The sequence below is a fragment of the Macaca mulatta genome, chromosome 19 (genome assembly GCF_049350105.2).
Source record: "Macaca mulatta isolate MMU2019108-1 chromosome 19, T2T-MMU8v2.0, whole genome shotgun sequence".
NCBI lineage: Eukaryota > Metazoa > Chordata > Mammalia > Primates > Cercopithecidae > Macaca > Macaca mulatta.
This window is the reverse complement of record NC_133424.1, coordinates 19,162,644-19,178,422: the sequence shown is the minus strand read 5'-3', so window position 1 is coordinate 19,178,422 and position 15,779 is coordinate 19,162,644. Positions and strand designations below refer to the sequence as shown.

The 15,779-nt window shown below is 57.5% G+C and overlaps 1 protein-coding gene across 2 annotated transcripts; it reads right to left on the bottom strand.

Moving 5' to 3' along the window:
• Positions 1-1,651: 1,651 nt before the first annotated feature.
• On the bottom strand, positions 1,652-15,597 carry TMEM59L (transmembrane protein 59 like). 2 transcript variants are annotated; one of them, NM_001194651.1, is given in 9 exon segments: positions 1,652-2,277; positions 4,553-4,670; positions 4,773-4,890; positions 5,568-5,670; positions 6,877-7,029; positions 8,823-8,914; positions 9,002-9,146; positions 9,890-10,168; positions 15,521-15,597. In NM_001194651.1, coding segments are annotated over 8 exon segments (1,029 nt in total). In that variant the 5' UTR covers positions 10,061-10,168; positions 15,521-15,597; the 3' UTR covers positions 1,652-2,148.
• Between the last annotated feature and the right edge of the window lie 182 nt (positions 15,598-15,779).

Genomic DNA, 15,779 nt, shown 5'->3' with positions numbered 1-15,779 from the left:
CAGCCCCAGTAGGCCTCATCTAATTTGCTGCTCCAACCTGCCAACCCACTGTCACTCCAACAGCCTGGAATCGCTGGGAATCTCCACCCCATTGCCTGTGGGCTGGGGCCGTCATGCTCCTCATCCCCAGCTCTGCCCAGGGGATGAGGCCCTATATCAGTCAGGAATCTCTGGTTTCGAGCAACAGGAACCAACTCAAGTTAACTGAATCTCAAAGCGGAATTACGAGAAGAATCTGGAGGAGTCTGCAGAACAGACAGGAATGAGGGACAGAGTGAGACCCTGTCTTATTTTTTGTTTTGTTTTGTTTTGTTTTTGAGACGGAGTCTCGCTCTGTCACCCAGGCTGGAGTGCAGTGGTGCCATCTTGGCTCACTGCAAGCTCCGCCTCCTGGGTTCACGCCATTCTCCTGCCTCAGCCTCCGGAGTACCTGGGACTACAGGCGCCCGCCACTGTGCCCAGCTAATTTTTTTGTATTTTTAGTAGAGACGGGGTTTCACCGTGTTAGCCAAGATGGTCTGGATCTCCTGACCTCATGATCCGCCTGCCTTGGCCTCCCAAAGTGCTGGGATCATAGGTGTGAGTCACTGCACCCGGCTGACCCTGTCTCATTTTTTGAAAAATAAATAAATCAAGCTGGCTAGGTGCAGAGGCTCATGCCTGTAATCCCAGCACTTTGGGAGGCTGAGGTGGGCAGATCATCTAAGGTCAGGAGCTCAAGACCAGCCTGGCCAACATGGTGAAACTGCGTCTCTACTGAAAATACCAAAATTAGCTGGGCATGGTGGCGTGCGCCTGTAATCCCACCTACTTGGAGACTGAGGCAGGAGAATCACTGGAACCCGGGAGGCGGAGGTTGCAGTGAGCTGAGATCATGCCACCAGCAGGCGGAGGTTGCAATGAGCTGAGATCGTGCCACCACACTCCAACCTAGGCGACAGAGCTAGATTCTGTCTCCAAAAAAAGTAGACTGGAAGCCAGGTGGCTACAAAATCAAGTCCTCTTCAACATGCAACTTGTCCCTTCATGGGAGGGACATCAGGCACAGGAAGGGACGCTGAACTGCCCCTGTCAGATGGGTGGCACAAGCCACTTTTTTTTTTTTTTTTTGAGACAGAGTCATGCTCTGTCACCCAGGCTGGAGTTCAGTGGCGCAATCATAGTTCACTGCAGCCTCCACCTCCCCGCCTCAAGCAATCCTCCCGCCTCAGCCTCCCGAGTTGCTGGGACCACAGGCTCAAGTCACCACACCCAGTTAATTATATACATATATGCTTTTTTTTTTTTTTTTTTTTTTTGGTAGAGATGGGGACTTGCTATGTTGCCCAGGACAGTCTGGAACTTCTGGGCTCCAATGATTCTCCTGCCTCGGTCTCCTAAAGTGCTGGGATTACAGGCATGAGCCGCTGCGCCTGGCCACAAGCCAGTTTTCCAGGTACATCTGTAGCTGAGAGGGTGACTCTCAGCACAGGGAAGTTAGAGCAGAGGGAGTGCCCTTCCGAGAGACAGCTACTTTCAGTCCCTGGTGCTACCTGGGTTTCCAGGACTTTCCCATGTCAGAAAGGTCCTGCTTGGCAGGGGTCACAGCTATGCATGGGCCACACCCCAAGGGCAGACAGACAACTGAACAGAAGCAGGCTCAGCCTGAGACTCTTTTATATACATGGTTTATTCCTCCCCAGCCCCAGACAAGCCCCAGGCACACACTGTCAGGGCATGGAGATGCCCACACCCCATCTCTCGGAAGCTGGGTCTCTGGAGATCGGGATAGGGAGAAGGGAGAAACCTTAGCAAGATGCAGCTCCCCCTTGGCCTCAGCCCCCCCAGAGAGGGGACAGAGAAGGAAAAAGGATGGCGACACAGGACTGGGGTTCAAATACTGAGAAAGCCACACAATAGAAGACAAAAAGTAGCAAGCCCCGGAGAAAGCGGGGACAAGGAAGAACCAGCGCCCAATCCCTCCCTCCTCCCAGCTGGGACACTGCGTCCCCAGGACTCTGTGGGGCAAGGGGTGGGACTGGGAAGAGAGGAAAGATTTGGGGGTGGAGGGGCTCAAGGCTGGACCCACCCTACCCTTGGACTCCTGGGCTCAGGGCAAGTGAGGCCCAAGGGGCCCCTGCAGTTGGCAATGATGGGGCCAGCGGAGGCCTACAGCTTGGTCAGGTCCAGCTTCAGCTTGTAGGGTGGCGGGCTGTCCTCATAAGCGTGCGACGGCGGAGGGTACAGGGGCCAATCAGGCTCAATCATGAAGCCCTTGTGCTGCTCCAGGGTCAGAGGCTGCAGGAAGAGAGGGGAGGAGGGAAGTGGAGAGAAGCAGAGCAGCCAAGCCCCCGACCCTGACGAGTCTCCTTCCCACCTCTGATTTTTTTTATTTTTATTTTTTGAGAGCCTCTCTCTGTCGCCCAGGCTGGAGTGCAGTGGTGCCATCTTGGCTCACTGCAACCTCCGCCTCCCTGGTTCAAGGGATTCTCCTTTCTCAGCCTCCTGAGTAACTGGGACTACAGGTGCACGTCACCACGCCCAGCTAATTTTTGTATTATTAGTAGAGACAGGGTTTCACCATGTTGGCCAGGCTGGTCTCGAACTCCTGACCTGAAGTGATCTGCCCACTCAGCCTCCCAAAGTGCCGAGATTACAGGTGTGAGCCACCTGGACTGTGTGTGTGTGTGTGTGTGTGTGTGTGTGTGTGTGTGTGTGCGAGGGGTCTTGCTCTGTTGTCCAGGCTGGAGTGCAGTGGTGCCATCACAGCTCACTGCAGCTTCAAACTCTCAGGCTCAAGTGATCCTCCCATCTCAGCTTCCCAAGTAGCTGGGATCACAAACATGCACCTTCACGTCTAGCTAATTTTTTCTTTTCTTTTCTTTCTTTCTTTCTTTTTTTTTTTTTTTTTTTTTGAGACGGAGTCTCGCTCTGTCGCCCAGGGTGGAGTGCAGTGGCGCGATCTCGGCTCACTGCAAGCTCCGCCTCCCAGGTTCACACCATTCTCCTGCCTCAGCCTCCCAAGTAACTGGGACTACAGGCGCCCGTGACCACGCCCGGCTAATTTTTTTGTACTTTTAGTAGAGACGGGGTTTCACCGTGTTAGCCAGGATGGTCTCAATCTCCTGACCTCAGGTGATTCGCCTGCCTCAGCCTCCCAAAGTGCTGGGATTACAGGCTTGAGCCACTGTGCCTGGCCACGTCTAGCTAATTTTTAAATTATTTGTAGTGACTAGGTTTCACTATGTTGCCCAGGCTCTGGGCACCACAGAGGTGTCACCAACATACCTGGGCACCACAGAGGTGAGGCCCACACCACAGAAGTGTGGCCACCTCTGACTTCCTGTCTCCCCAACTAAGAGTGGATGTTCTGCTGGGTGCGGTGGCTCACGCCTGTAATCCCAGCACTTTGGAAGGCCGAGGTGGGAGGATCACAAGGTCAAGAGATCGAGACCATCCTGGCCAACATGGTGAAACCCCATCTCTACTAAAAATACAAAAATTAGCCAGGCATGGTGGCTTGCGCCTCTAGTCCTCGGGAGGCTGAGACAGGAGAATTGCTTGAACCCAGGAGGCAGAGGTTGCAGTAAGCCAAGATTGTGCCACCGCACTCTAGCCTGGTGACAAGAGAGAGACTCCATCTCAAAAAAAAAAAAAAAAAAGAGAAGAAGAGTGGATGTTCTTCCGCCAATTCAAAGGGCAGTGAAGAAACTGGCTCCAGGTCATGCAGCAAGTCTGAGGTCCTGGCTGGGTGAGTTGGCTCATGCCTGTCATCCTGGCACTTTGGAAGGGCAAGGCGAGTGGATCGCTTGAGCCCAGGAGTTCGAGACCAGCCTGGGCAACACAGTCCCGATCTCTACAAAAAATACAAAAATTAGTGGGGTATGGTGGCAAGTGCCTATGGTCCCAGCTACTCAGGAGGCTGAGGCAGGAGAATCTCTTGAGCCAGGGAGGCCGAGGCTGCAGTGAGCTGTGATTGCACCACTGCACTCTATCCTGGGTGAAAGAGTGAGATCCTGTCTTAAATATATATATATGTGTGTGTGTGTATATATATATGTATATGTATATGTGTGTGTGTGTATATATATGTATATGTATGTGTGTGTGTATATATATGTATATGTATATATATATATGTAGGCTGGGCATGGTGGCTCACATCTGTAATCCCAGCACTTTGGGAGGCTGAGGCGGATGGATCACCTGAGGTCAGGAGCCCAAGACCAGCCTGGCCAACATGGCGAAACCCCATCTCTACTAAAAATACAAAAATTAGCTGGGCATGGTGGCCCACACCTGTAATCCCAGCTACTGGGGAGGCTGAGGCAGCAGAATTGCTTGAACCCGGGAGGTGGGGGTTGCAGTGAGCCGAGATGGTGCCATTGCACTCCAGTCTGGGCGACAGAGCTAGACTCTGTCTCAAAATGTACATATATATATGAAAAAAAGAAAAAAACAGTCTGAGGTCCTGGTGTCTGTGGGAGCAGGTGGCTAAAGCCAGGGCCAGCAAGCAGCTCTCTCTGCCTCCATCCCCTCCCTCAGCCCAGTGCCATTCACAGATCCCACCCACCTGGAACTTGAGGTGCTGGCCAGGCGCGGTCACCAGGGTGGAGCAGCTCAGCCACAGCATAACCAGCACGGAGAGGAAGAGGCAGCAGGCCAGGATCCAGCGAGGCAGACCCGAGCGCCTGCCCCGCCCGGCAGGCACCACTCAGCTGCCCGGGCTGGGGCCAGGGAGACCCGCACCTCCAGTCCCACCCCCCTCCCACCCCCAGGGTCCTGCCACCCACCGGGACATGCAACTGAGGAAGTCATTGTCCTGCGGCTCTTCAGACTCCACCTTGGCCTTGCTGCTGGTCTTGACTCGGATCTTGGCCTTCCTCACCTTGTCCAGGGGGCCTACAGGGTCTGAGAGATCAGCTACCACTCAGCGACCACCAGGTCTTTGCCAAGCAGCCACAATAACCATGACCAGGAGGGAGGAGGTCAGGACCTGAGTCATGGAGTCCTGGAATAGAGATCAGAGCCCTGGGAGATGGACCACAGAATGCTGAGAGAGGGACCATGGAACCCTGGGAGATGGACTGCAGAACCCTGGGAGATGAACTGCAGAATCCTAGGGGATGAACCATGGAACCCTGAGAGATGAACCCATGAAACCCTGGGATATGGACCCTAAGAGATGACCCTAGGAGATGAATCCATGGAACCCTGGGAGGTAGACCATGGGTCCCTGGGAGATGGACCATGGAACCCTGGGAGGTGGACCATGGAACCCTGGGAGGTGGACCATGGATCCCTGGTAGATGGACCACGGAACCCAGGGAAATGGGCCATGGAACCTGGGGAGATGGGCCACGGAACTTTGGGAGGTGGACCATGGAATCCTGGGAGGTGGACCACGGAACCCTGGGAGATGGACCATGGAACCCTGGGAGATGGGCCGTGGAGCCCTGGGGGATGAGCCATAGAACCCAGGACTTGAGAGATGGAGATCCCAATCCTAGAGGGTCTGTTTGCCAGGCAGACTCCTTGTGGCAGTGGGGTCACCCATGGAAGGAACACTGGTCTGGGTTGCACCTTACCCACGTGCACCTCCAGGGCTTCAGGGTGGGAGCCTCGCCAGGTCACCTCCACGCGCTGCAGACGGCCCCCCTGGAAGCCGAGGCTCTCCACTACGGGCTGGGTCTGGGCCAGACACAAGACAGCACAGAGAGGCCTGTGAGAACAGCATTCCTGGGCCCAGGCAGGCCCTCTGTGACTGCCATGTCCCACGCCCAGCTGATACCCAGTTCTCCTGGGGAGACAGTAGGGAGGACACCATCCCATGCGCTGTGGGCTTGATGTCAGGAATGTTGTTTTCTGCTTTCATGGACTCCTCCATTTGCCTTAACCCCATCCTTTAGCTCTGGAAGTAGGAACATGATCCAGACCAAGCCAGTGGATTGCCTGAGAGATGGTCATATGATCCATCCAGGGCCAATCAGAGTAAATCCTAGCTCAGTTAAAACCCCAGATGGGGCTGGGCACAGTGGCTCACGCCTGTAATCCCAGTGCTTTGGGAGGCTGAGGCGGATGAATCACCTGAGGTCAGGAGTTCGAGACCAGCCTGACCAACACGGCAGAAACCCATCTCTATTAAAAATACAAAAATTGGCCGGGCGCGGTGGCTCAAGCCTGTAATCCCAGCACTTTGGGAGGCCGAGACGGGCGGATCACGAGGTCAGGAGATCGAGACCATCCTGGCTAACACGGTGAAACCCCGTCTCTATTAAGAAATACAAAAAACTAGCCAGGCGAGGTGGCGGGCGCCTGTAGTCCCAGCTACTCGGGAGGCTGAGGCCAGAGAATGGCGTAAACCCGGGAGGCAGAGCTTGCAGTGAGCTGAGATCCGGCCACTGCACTCCAGCCTGGGTGACAGAGCGAGACTCCGTCTCAAAAAAAAAAAAAAAAATACAAAAATTAGGCAGGTGTAGTGGTGGCCACTGGTAATCCCAGCTACTCGGGAGGCTGAGGCAGGAGGCTGAGGCAGGAGAATCACTTGAACTTGGGAGGCAGAGGTTGCAGTGAGCTGAAATCATGCCATTGCACTCCAGCCTGGGCAACAAGAATGAGACTCCATTTCAAAAAAAAAAAAAAAACCAAAGTGTTTATGACCTAGAGCCTCTGGCATCCACCTTACTGCCAAGAGGAAGTAAATGCCTGGGAATGAAGCCACCACAGAAGAAAGCAGAGTCAAGGCATGGAGTGAGACACTGAGCCCCTGGATCCAGCTGTGCCTGAAGCTTGCCCACTGTGGACTTTGCATCTCATGAGCCAAGAGCAAATGCATCCCAGCTTCTTATCCTGCCCACCCATCTGCCACTGTGGCATGGCCCCTGTCAGGGGTCTCACCTGAAACACCACCACCTTCCCATTGTCAGTCTGCAAGTAGTATGTCCAGGTGGAGGAGACAAATCCCTGGGCTGAGTTGACGAGGTCATTGCAGAGGGTGGAAAACAAGTCCAAGAGGGAGAGGGCCCCACTTGGAGCCTCCAGGACCGTTCTCTGATGAAAAAAGGTCCAAGACACAAAGATGGCACCAAAATAGGGTATTAAATAATGAATGGGAGGGGGCAGGGTGTGGTGGCTCACGCCTATAATTCCCAGCACTTTGGAAGGCCAAGGCAGGCAGATCACCTGAGGCCAGAAGTTCGAGACCAGCCTGGACAACATGGCGAAACCCTGTCTCTACTAAAAGTACAAAAATTAGCCAGGCATGATGGTGCACACCTGAAATCTCAGCTACCCGGGAGGCTGAGGCATGAGATTTACTTGAATCCGGGAGGCAGAGGTTGCAGTAAGCCAAGATCATACCACTGAACCCTAGCCTGGGTGAAACAGTGAGACTCCATCTCAAATAAATAAATGAATAAATAAACTAATAGGAGGGGAGCTGGGAGAATTCACTTGTTTTGGATGTGGCTAAGTGATTTGAGCCAATTGGACTTCTTACAGTGAACACAGATCTCAGCGTGGCAGTTGGCTTCCTGTGTACCCTTAGGGAAGTGGATTGTGCTCTCTGAGCCCTAAAATGTGTACCATTCTCTTCCCTCATGGAGTAGCCATGAAATTTCAACTAGAGGATGCCTGCCAAGTGCCTGGCACAGCACAGGCACTTAATGCGTAGTAGTCCCTATTACTAAAAATATCATCATCCTCATTATTCTTATTTTGACAGAGTCAAGACAGAGCTCTAATGGCCAGGCATGGTGGCTCACGCCTGTAATCCCAGCACTTTGGAAGGCCAACGTGGGAAGATCACTTGAGGTCAGGAGTTCAAGATCAGCCTGGCCAACATGATGAAACCCTGTCTCTACTAAAAATACAAAAATTAGCCGATTGTAGTGGTGGGTGCCTGTAATCTCAGCTGCAAAGGAGGCTGAGTCAGGAGAACCACATGAACCAGGGAGGCGGAGGCTGCAGTGAGCCGAGATTGTGCCACTGCACTCCAGGCTGGGCAACAGAGCAAGACTTCATCTCGAAACGAAACACAAAACAAAACAAAATGAAAAAGAGGGAGCTCTGAATTGGAAGGGCTGACAGTGCAGTGAGCTTTTCTGAACAGCAGTGAAAGCTGGGAAGGGGTGGAGGAAAAATGGGAGAAGTGGTGAGAGGGCTTTCTGCAGAGTCCCAGCCCCCAGGTCTCTGGCTATGCTACATGACTTTCTGTGCCTCAGTTTCCCCTGATGCAGCATTGCTTGGACTACATAGACGAGCTGTTTTTACTTCTCCCACAAGGCAGCGTGTGCGTGCTCGCAAGGCAAGGCTGCTCCACTCTGAATCGCAGTTCTGAGCCCCTCCAGGTGACAGTGACCACCAGCTAATCACAGGGGAAGGGGGTGCCTAAGATGAGTGAGGTGAGGAGTGGCCACAGCCCTGGTGGCTTCAAATCTCGCCCCTTGCACAGCCCTGTGTATGACCTGGGAGGTTGCCCCCTGGACACTAAATGGGGGTGACATTGTCCCTGGTGCCTCCGAGTGACACAAAGACATTTGGGACAGGTTGAAGTCAGGCTCAAACCAGGACAGATATTTGATAAACGGTGGCTGTTTTCTGCCACTTATTCCTCAAAAGGTGGTGGGGCATGGGGGGCACTGTTGCATGTCACAGAGATGACAACTAAGGCTGGAGACATGACGGGGCTGGATGGGGGTTGCCCGGCAGGCCTGGCAAAGAACGCAGAGTATGGCAGAGTCTGGCAGAGTCTGGCAGAGTCTCTGCATTCGAATGAAGATTTTCCATGGGGTCAAGCGGGGGAAGTATTGGGAAAGGGGACCCAGGCGCAGTCGGAGGCCCACCTTCTGCTCCGGCTCAGGCTCCGCAGGCTGGCTCCAGCAGCCATGGCTACAGGCCTGCTGCTCTGCCTCCTTCACATAGGCTTCCACGCAGGCTGTGGGAAGTGGGAGGGGGTGACTGGGGACGGCCCTTCCCAGGTCACCTCTTCCCACCCTGGTACACCCTGCCGGCGGGCCCTCACCTGCTTCACACTCAGTTTGGGTGGCATTAGGCTTGGAGCTCCTGGCCACGAATCGGCAGATGGAGAAGAGGCGGCAGCCACGCTCGCAAGCGCTGATCAGAACAGCTCTGTCATAGGGAGACTCGGAGGCGCCCTCCAGCCCCGCCTGGGGGAGGGTGGGACACGGAGCTCAAGTCATGGGGAGGGGAGGGAGGAGGGTGGGGGGACCGGAGCATTCAGGGGAGGCAGGCGAAGGCTTTCCCGCTCCCCACCAAATCTAGCCAGATGGAGATGAAGTTGGGAGAGGCTACAAATATTAGTGGGGGCTCTTAGCTCTGAGGAGGGAGATGGGGAGGGAGCTTGAGAAGAGAACTGGACAGTGAAGGTGGATAGAAATGAGCCTTCCCCCAACTAGGCTCCAGGGAGGAGGGGAGAGATGGAGAAGGATTCTCAGACCTGGAGGAGGAGGGGGAGACTCAGAGGAGGGGGTTTTGGTCACACTCAGATCAGGCTTGAATCCTGGGGAGTGGTGGTATGAGCAGGGGCTGTAGCTCTGAGTGGGGAGGGAAGACGATGTGGGGGAGGAGTGAGGTGGGGGGACCGTCAGGCCTGAGGGAGCTGGGGGTTGGGTGCTGGAGGGTCCTTACGCAGCAGAGTGCGGAGGGAGCCCAGGAGGTGGTATCAGCCCCTTATCGCAAGGACCTGCATCCCCAAGCCCTTCCCCATCAGAGGGCACCCCATCCCGTCCTCCACTGGAGGAATCTCCGCATTCCCGACCCCTACCTCCCCAGGGATACCCCACCACCACCAAAGTCTCCTGCTGTCATCCAAGATAAGCCCATCCCAACGCCTCCCCCTTCAGAGAGATCACGCGTCCCCCGCTGGCACCTGGCACCGCACGCGCCTCACCTGCGAGGGCCGCGGGCCGAGGTCGCGGTCGCGGCACCGCAGCTGGCAGTTCTGCGTGTCCCCGAGCTGGGGGGCGAAGGGATCGCGGGCGGACGGCGCGGAGGCGGCGGGCGGCGATGCTAACAGCAGCAGCAGCAGCAGCGGCAGTGGCATCAGTGCCACCGCAGCCATGGCCGGGCGGAACGCGGGGGGTGCGGGGGACTCCGGCTCAGGCCGGGCACGGAGGATGCAGCGGCTGCGGCGGGGACCGGGGCGCTGACGTCACCCGAGCGAGGCAGCCTGGGAACGGGGGGGTGGGAGATGCGGAGAGCGGGCGGGGGAGCTGAGCTGCGGCACCCGCGGCGTGCGGGTCGGGCAGGACAGGTGCATCACGGCCCCCACCGTCTATCCGATCGCGGGGATCCCAGGACACCTCCCTGGTGCCCACGGGCGGGGGATCTCTGCTGGCGCTTGGTGCCAAAAGGAAATATATAGGGGGATGGGATTGAGGGGGCTATTCGCCAGGGATGTCGAGGAGAGCGGAAAGCCCGGAGGAGAAGGAGATGTGTGCGCCTACCACGCGGGAAAGAGGAGAAAGGGGTGTCCGGGCTACAAGGGTCAGCGAGGGTCCTGAGGCGAAGAGCTTGTTGCAGGAGGAGGGAGGGCGATGGGGCTGGAGTCCAACCAGGGAACGGAGAGGGAGAAAGGTGAGGGTCGCAGGACCCGGCAGCTGAGGCCTGGCATCTTCTCCTTTGACACCCAGGTTAGAAAGGAGACAACTTGTGCGCAGTTTGACTCCTCTGGGAAGCCCTCTGAGCCCCTCCCTTGCTCCTTCAGCGTCGCCTGCCTCTGGCCCAGCCCTGATCCACTGACCAAGGGGATCTGTCCCTATCTCCCCAAGGCTGGAGACCCCTGGGCTGGGGCTTAGTGGGAGGGGACACAGAGGTACGCTCAGGAGCAAGGGGAGGGGGAGATGCTAACATTTCTAATTCTCGTGGGAAAACGGGGCAAATAGCGACACTTCTGACTTCCATAACCACCACACCCCAGGGCGATGGACTGTAGCCCCAGGAGCCGAATCTCGGGTTAGGGGGTACCCCCAGCTTCCTTTCCGCCAGGCATGGGAGTGGGGACGCCCCTCTAAACCCGGATCCTCTGCAAAGATGCCGCCGCTTTCGCTGGCATGCCTGGCGCAGGTGCCTGTAGAGCCGCGCAGCCGCCCGCGGGTCCCCCACCTACGCTCCGCCCCTGCAGACCGGGCGACAGCCTCGTAGGGTCGGCGGGTCAGAGGGCGGCTCAGGTTCCGGCCCCGGAGGAGGGTGTCCCTGGTGGGGGCCTGGCGCACCCCCTCCCCCGGCCTGCGGCCGAGCTTTCATCTCAGCTGCCCCGGGCCGGCCCCCACGTGGCTTAATCAGGCGCGGCTGTGCCTGGCGGACCCCGAACATCTGGATCCCGGTGCGGCCCCTCCCCCGCCCCGCCCCGCCCCTCCCCGCCCCTCCCCTCCCATGCTAGGCCGCTGCGACCAGGCGGCTAGGGCCTCCAGCCCGCAGTTTGCGCCAGAATCCAGCAGAATTCCGCTTCTAACCCACCCGCGCGCCAGGTCCGCACCTTGGGAAACAGCCCTGTGTGTTGTGACCAATACTGTCCCCCATTTCACAGGTGGGAAACTTAGGCTCCGGGACGCGTTGGCAAAGACAGCATTCAAGCCCACACATGTTAATTCCAGAGGCCCGCGTGCGCCTAACCCCTCCACAATTACTGTCCTTCATTCATTCCAACAAAACACTTTTTCCTGCAACAACCTTATAAGATAGGTACCAGCAGCGTTGCCCTTTTATACGGGTGAGGAAACACGCTCAGACTGCAAAGTGGTTCTGTCCAGGTGACAGGGAGAGAAGCAAAGAAAAGCCAGCAGAGCCCTGCCAATGATGGGAGGGGACCTTTGGGCATAAGAGGCATTGCTTAAAGCGCATCAGGGAGGAGGGACACCCCCGCGCCCTTTTGCAGAAGGAGAAACTGAGGCTGGAGGAGTGGGTCGATCACCCAGGTCGCCCGAGGGGAGAAGGGAAAGAGGCTGATTGCAGCCCACCCAGCCCCCTTTCCGCTGCACTAGGCCGCTGGGGGGGTTGAGCGGAAAGAGGACTTGACCCCGGCCCCCAAGGTGAGCCCCCGCGCCCCTCCTGCTGTTCCCGGGGGAGCCGGTCCAGGTGAGGGGCGGGCGGGCCGGCGGGCGGCCAGGGTCGGGTTTCAGGAAATCCGCCGACATTCCTTCGGGGCTTAAGAGGGAAAGTTGACTCGGCGCCGCCCTCGCCCCCCCCCCACTTCCTACCCCCCGGGGCGGCCTGGCCGGGGGCGGCAGGCGGGGGGCGCTGAGGCCGGCCTGGGCGTGAATCAGCGGCAGGCCAGGCGTCCGGGAAGCCACAGCAGCCGAGGTCAAGGCAGGCAGCGGACAAGCGCCCTTTGTCCCTTGCCGCCCTCACCACGACCCTGCTGACCCCCACCTCCAAGCAGGGTGCAGGCTGGGGAGGAGGCAGGGTACCATGGCGCCGGTGGTTGTTGCTGAGGGTTGTTGGGGGAGGAAGGAGGGATGTGGCTGCCCCCCTAAAGCAGCTGGTGCCTCCTGGGATCCAGACTTCAGAGGCTTCTCAGGGTACAGATGGGCAGGGAACCTGGCCTCCCTGGGGCAGGTCTGCAACTTTCTAGGCAGATCCCCTAGGCAGGTCCGCAACTCCCCAGGCCCCGCCTCCAGTTCCTGAAGTCCAGAGTGCATTAAACTGAGGACCCAGGCATCCCTTCTCTCCAGGCTCAGCCTCCAGGGCAGAAATTATAAAGCCTAGGGTACACACAGGCCCTACTTTCCTATGCCACAGACCCTGAACCAGGTGTCCAGACCCTCACTGCTCCTTAATTCCTGAAAGCACCTGCCTGGAACACCAGGCAGCTAGTCCCATACTGGGGGGGCGGGGGGGTCCTGAGCACGGGGCTCTCAGAACGGGAGAGGCAGCTCTCAGCCTTGCTCCCTCCCAGTGCTTGTGGGTCCCCACAGGACCCTGAAGGTGCCGCTTCCACTGCCCCCTCCCTGGTGCACCCTCAGTGCCCTGGAATCACGAGGGAGCTGGGGATGGAGGCCCCCCCAACCTGATACCTCTAATCCAGAAGTGACGTTTTTGAGTGGAGGGTGCAGGACTAAGGAGGGGTCCCTCCCCCACCCCAAGGGGAGGCCCTCCCTCTGCCCGAGGGGAGGCCCTCCCTCCATCTGCCCCTTATACGTTCCCAGCCAACTTCAAGGACTTGGGTCAATATTTGTCAGAAGTTCGGTTGACGCTAGCTCCCTTTGTCGTCAAGGAGATGATGGAACTGGGGAGGAATGGGTTAAACCTCTGGGGGCCCTAAGGGCACTCTGGGGTCAACTCCCTTTCCCTGAAGTCAAAGGTGTGGGGTAAAGTTCACCCAAGTACAAAGGTCACACTCCAGGGTGGGGCTGGGCAGGATTGGAAAATGGTCCCTCCCTTTCTATGGGTAAGAAGAAGTGAGGGATGTCTACTGGCTAGGGTCACACAGCAAGACAGAGAGTGTGTTCCAGGCTTGGACCCCAGGCAGCATGACTTGCTGGGACTGAGTTTTCTTGCTACTTGGAGGGACTAAGTTCTCCATCCTCTGCTTTTGCAAATATTTAGTGAGTGCTTTGCTTTCAGCCCCCACTGGGCCCACCATGGGGTCCAAAGGGGCTGAGGCTGCCCACAGTCTAAAGAAAATCAGTTGCACAAGAAATGAAATGGTTGGAAGAGTTGTGTTTCAAAAACAATAAAACAAAGTGAAGGAGAGGGAGAGTGCTGGGGGAAGGGTGGAGGGCCTCTCTGAGGAGGTGGTACTGGACCTGTGACCTGATGGAGGAGAAGGAGCTAACTGGGGAACCTGTGGGGAACAGCATTCCAGCAGAGGGAACAGCCAATACGCAGAAGCCGTTCGATAGTAACAAGCCTGGTATGTTTGGGGAAACAGGGCTCCAATGGCTGGGGCGGAATGAGGGAGAGGAGGGGGAAGAGGAGAGGAAAGAAGAGGAGGAGAGAGAATGGCGAGAGGGTGGCAGGGCAAAGATCTGCTTTTTCTGCTTTTCAAAGCTCCCTTTGCCTGGTGTGCAGAGAAAGGCAGAAGGGTTATCAGAGAAGCCCCGGAGGAGGCCGGGAAGCATCCCTGAGGGAGACCGTGGGGCCTGGATCTGAATGGGGTGGGGAGAAGGGGTCGGAGTCTCAGAATGGAGATGTGTTTTGGAATCAGAGCCAACAGGATTTGCTGATGAATTGGACGTGAGGGATGAGCGAAGGAGAGAGTTGTCACGTGCACTTCCAGGTCTCTGGCCTGAGCACCTGGATGGATGGGGGAGCCCTTTCCCAAAACCGAAATGACTGGAAGAGAAGTAGAAATGGAGGGGGGAATAAAATCAAGGTTTTGCTCCAGAAGCCTGAAATCCTCCCAGAAGGGGGTGAGGCGTCTCTTCCGGGAAGGGGGTGAGAGCATCTGCAAACACGAGCCCTGGGGGAGTAGTGGTGAGTATCCTAAAAACTCAATTCCAGCCAACAACTGCCACCTCCACTTAACCCTCTAGGTCCCCTGGCAGGTAGGACTATGGCTCCATGTTTCAGAGGGGACAAGCAGGCCTGGGGGTCACCTCTGCTCCAGGAGATCCTCCAGTGCTGTGCTAAGGGCTTGGATTGTACAGACTTCTGCTGCCTTGCGTCTTCCCACGGAAGCTCTTAGGCTGGGTGGTGCCCATTGTGCAGAGGAAGAAACTGAGGCACAAAAGGCCTGGTTTTCCAAAGTAAATGGCAGCGCCTCACCTTGTCTCTCTTCTCCATCCAGAGTTCAGATGGGGCAGGGGCGCCCTGGGCCCGTATGGGCTCCCCTCCCCCAATCTTGTTTTTTGATAGTCTGGAGTCTGAACTGGAGATTTAAGTAGAAGAGGGTGGGGCTTCAGTATTGGGCAGAACAATGGGGGCTCCTGAGCTCCCCGAGACACTTTTGCCCCCTTGACTGGTTGGGGACCTGGGGAAAGAATCCAGGCCTCTAAGGGACTCCTGGAAAAGGGGACTTGGAGCCGTTCCGTTCCCTGGGCGCTGCAGCTGGGGGCGGGGCTGCGACCCAAAGTGGGTAATTGCACCCTCCAACTCTCATTTCAGGCACCCCCATCCGCAGCAGCCTTGGAGGCCAGGAACCCTTTATTCCTGGGCGCCCGCATGGGGTGGGGACCGGGAGGAGGGAGATGAGACGCCCGGGCCGGGAGGGGTCCCGAAACTCGAGCAATGGCCAAAAATAATAACACGGAGAAGGCTCTTTGCGCAAAAGAAGGAAGACAAACTGCGTCGCTCCGGGCAGCCGGCGTTACCTGGAGTCGGCGGGCGGCGGCCGCCGGAGCGATTACTCACCGCGTGGCGCACCCCACCCGCGGGCCGCTGAGTGGATTTTTCCGTGGCGGGGTGTGAATAGGTCCCGGGGGGAGAGCTTCTTACCGCTCTCCTCCTGGGAATCCCTACTACTGCGGTGCGGGACCCAGTTCCCGCGCAGGCCTGGGTCCCCGCACCCACAGGGGACTACATCTCCCCGTCTGCCCACGCAGGAGCTCCCTCCCGAGGCCCCCGGGGCGCCCAGAGCAACCTCAAACCCATCCCGCGCGCGAGGGGGACAGCGCAGCCAGGGAGAAGGCGAAGGACTCCGTGCCTTCCTGCTTTTTCTCCTTTCTTCCAGCAAAGCCTGGGGCCGAGGCTACTCGCGGAGAATCGAAAAGAGGAAGGATGAGGTGGGAGGGCTGGGACCCGCGCGCCGAGGGCGTGGGGCTGGGGGTGACTTTTAGGCCCCTGGGAAGGCAGAGGGGCTGGAGATGGGGGTAGGCGGGACTCAGGGACCGCTCGGTGGG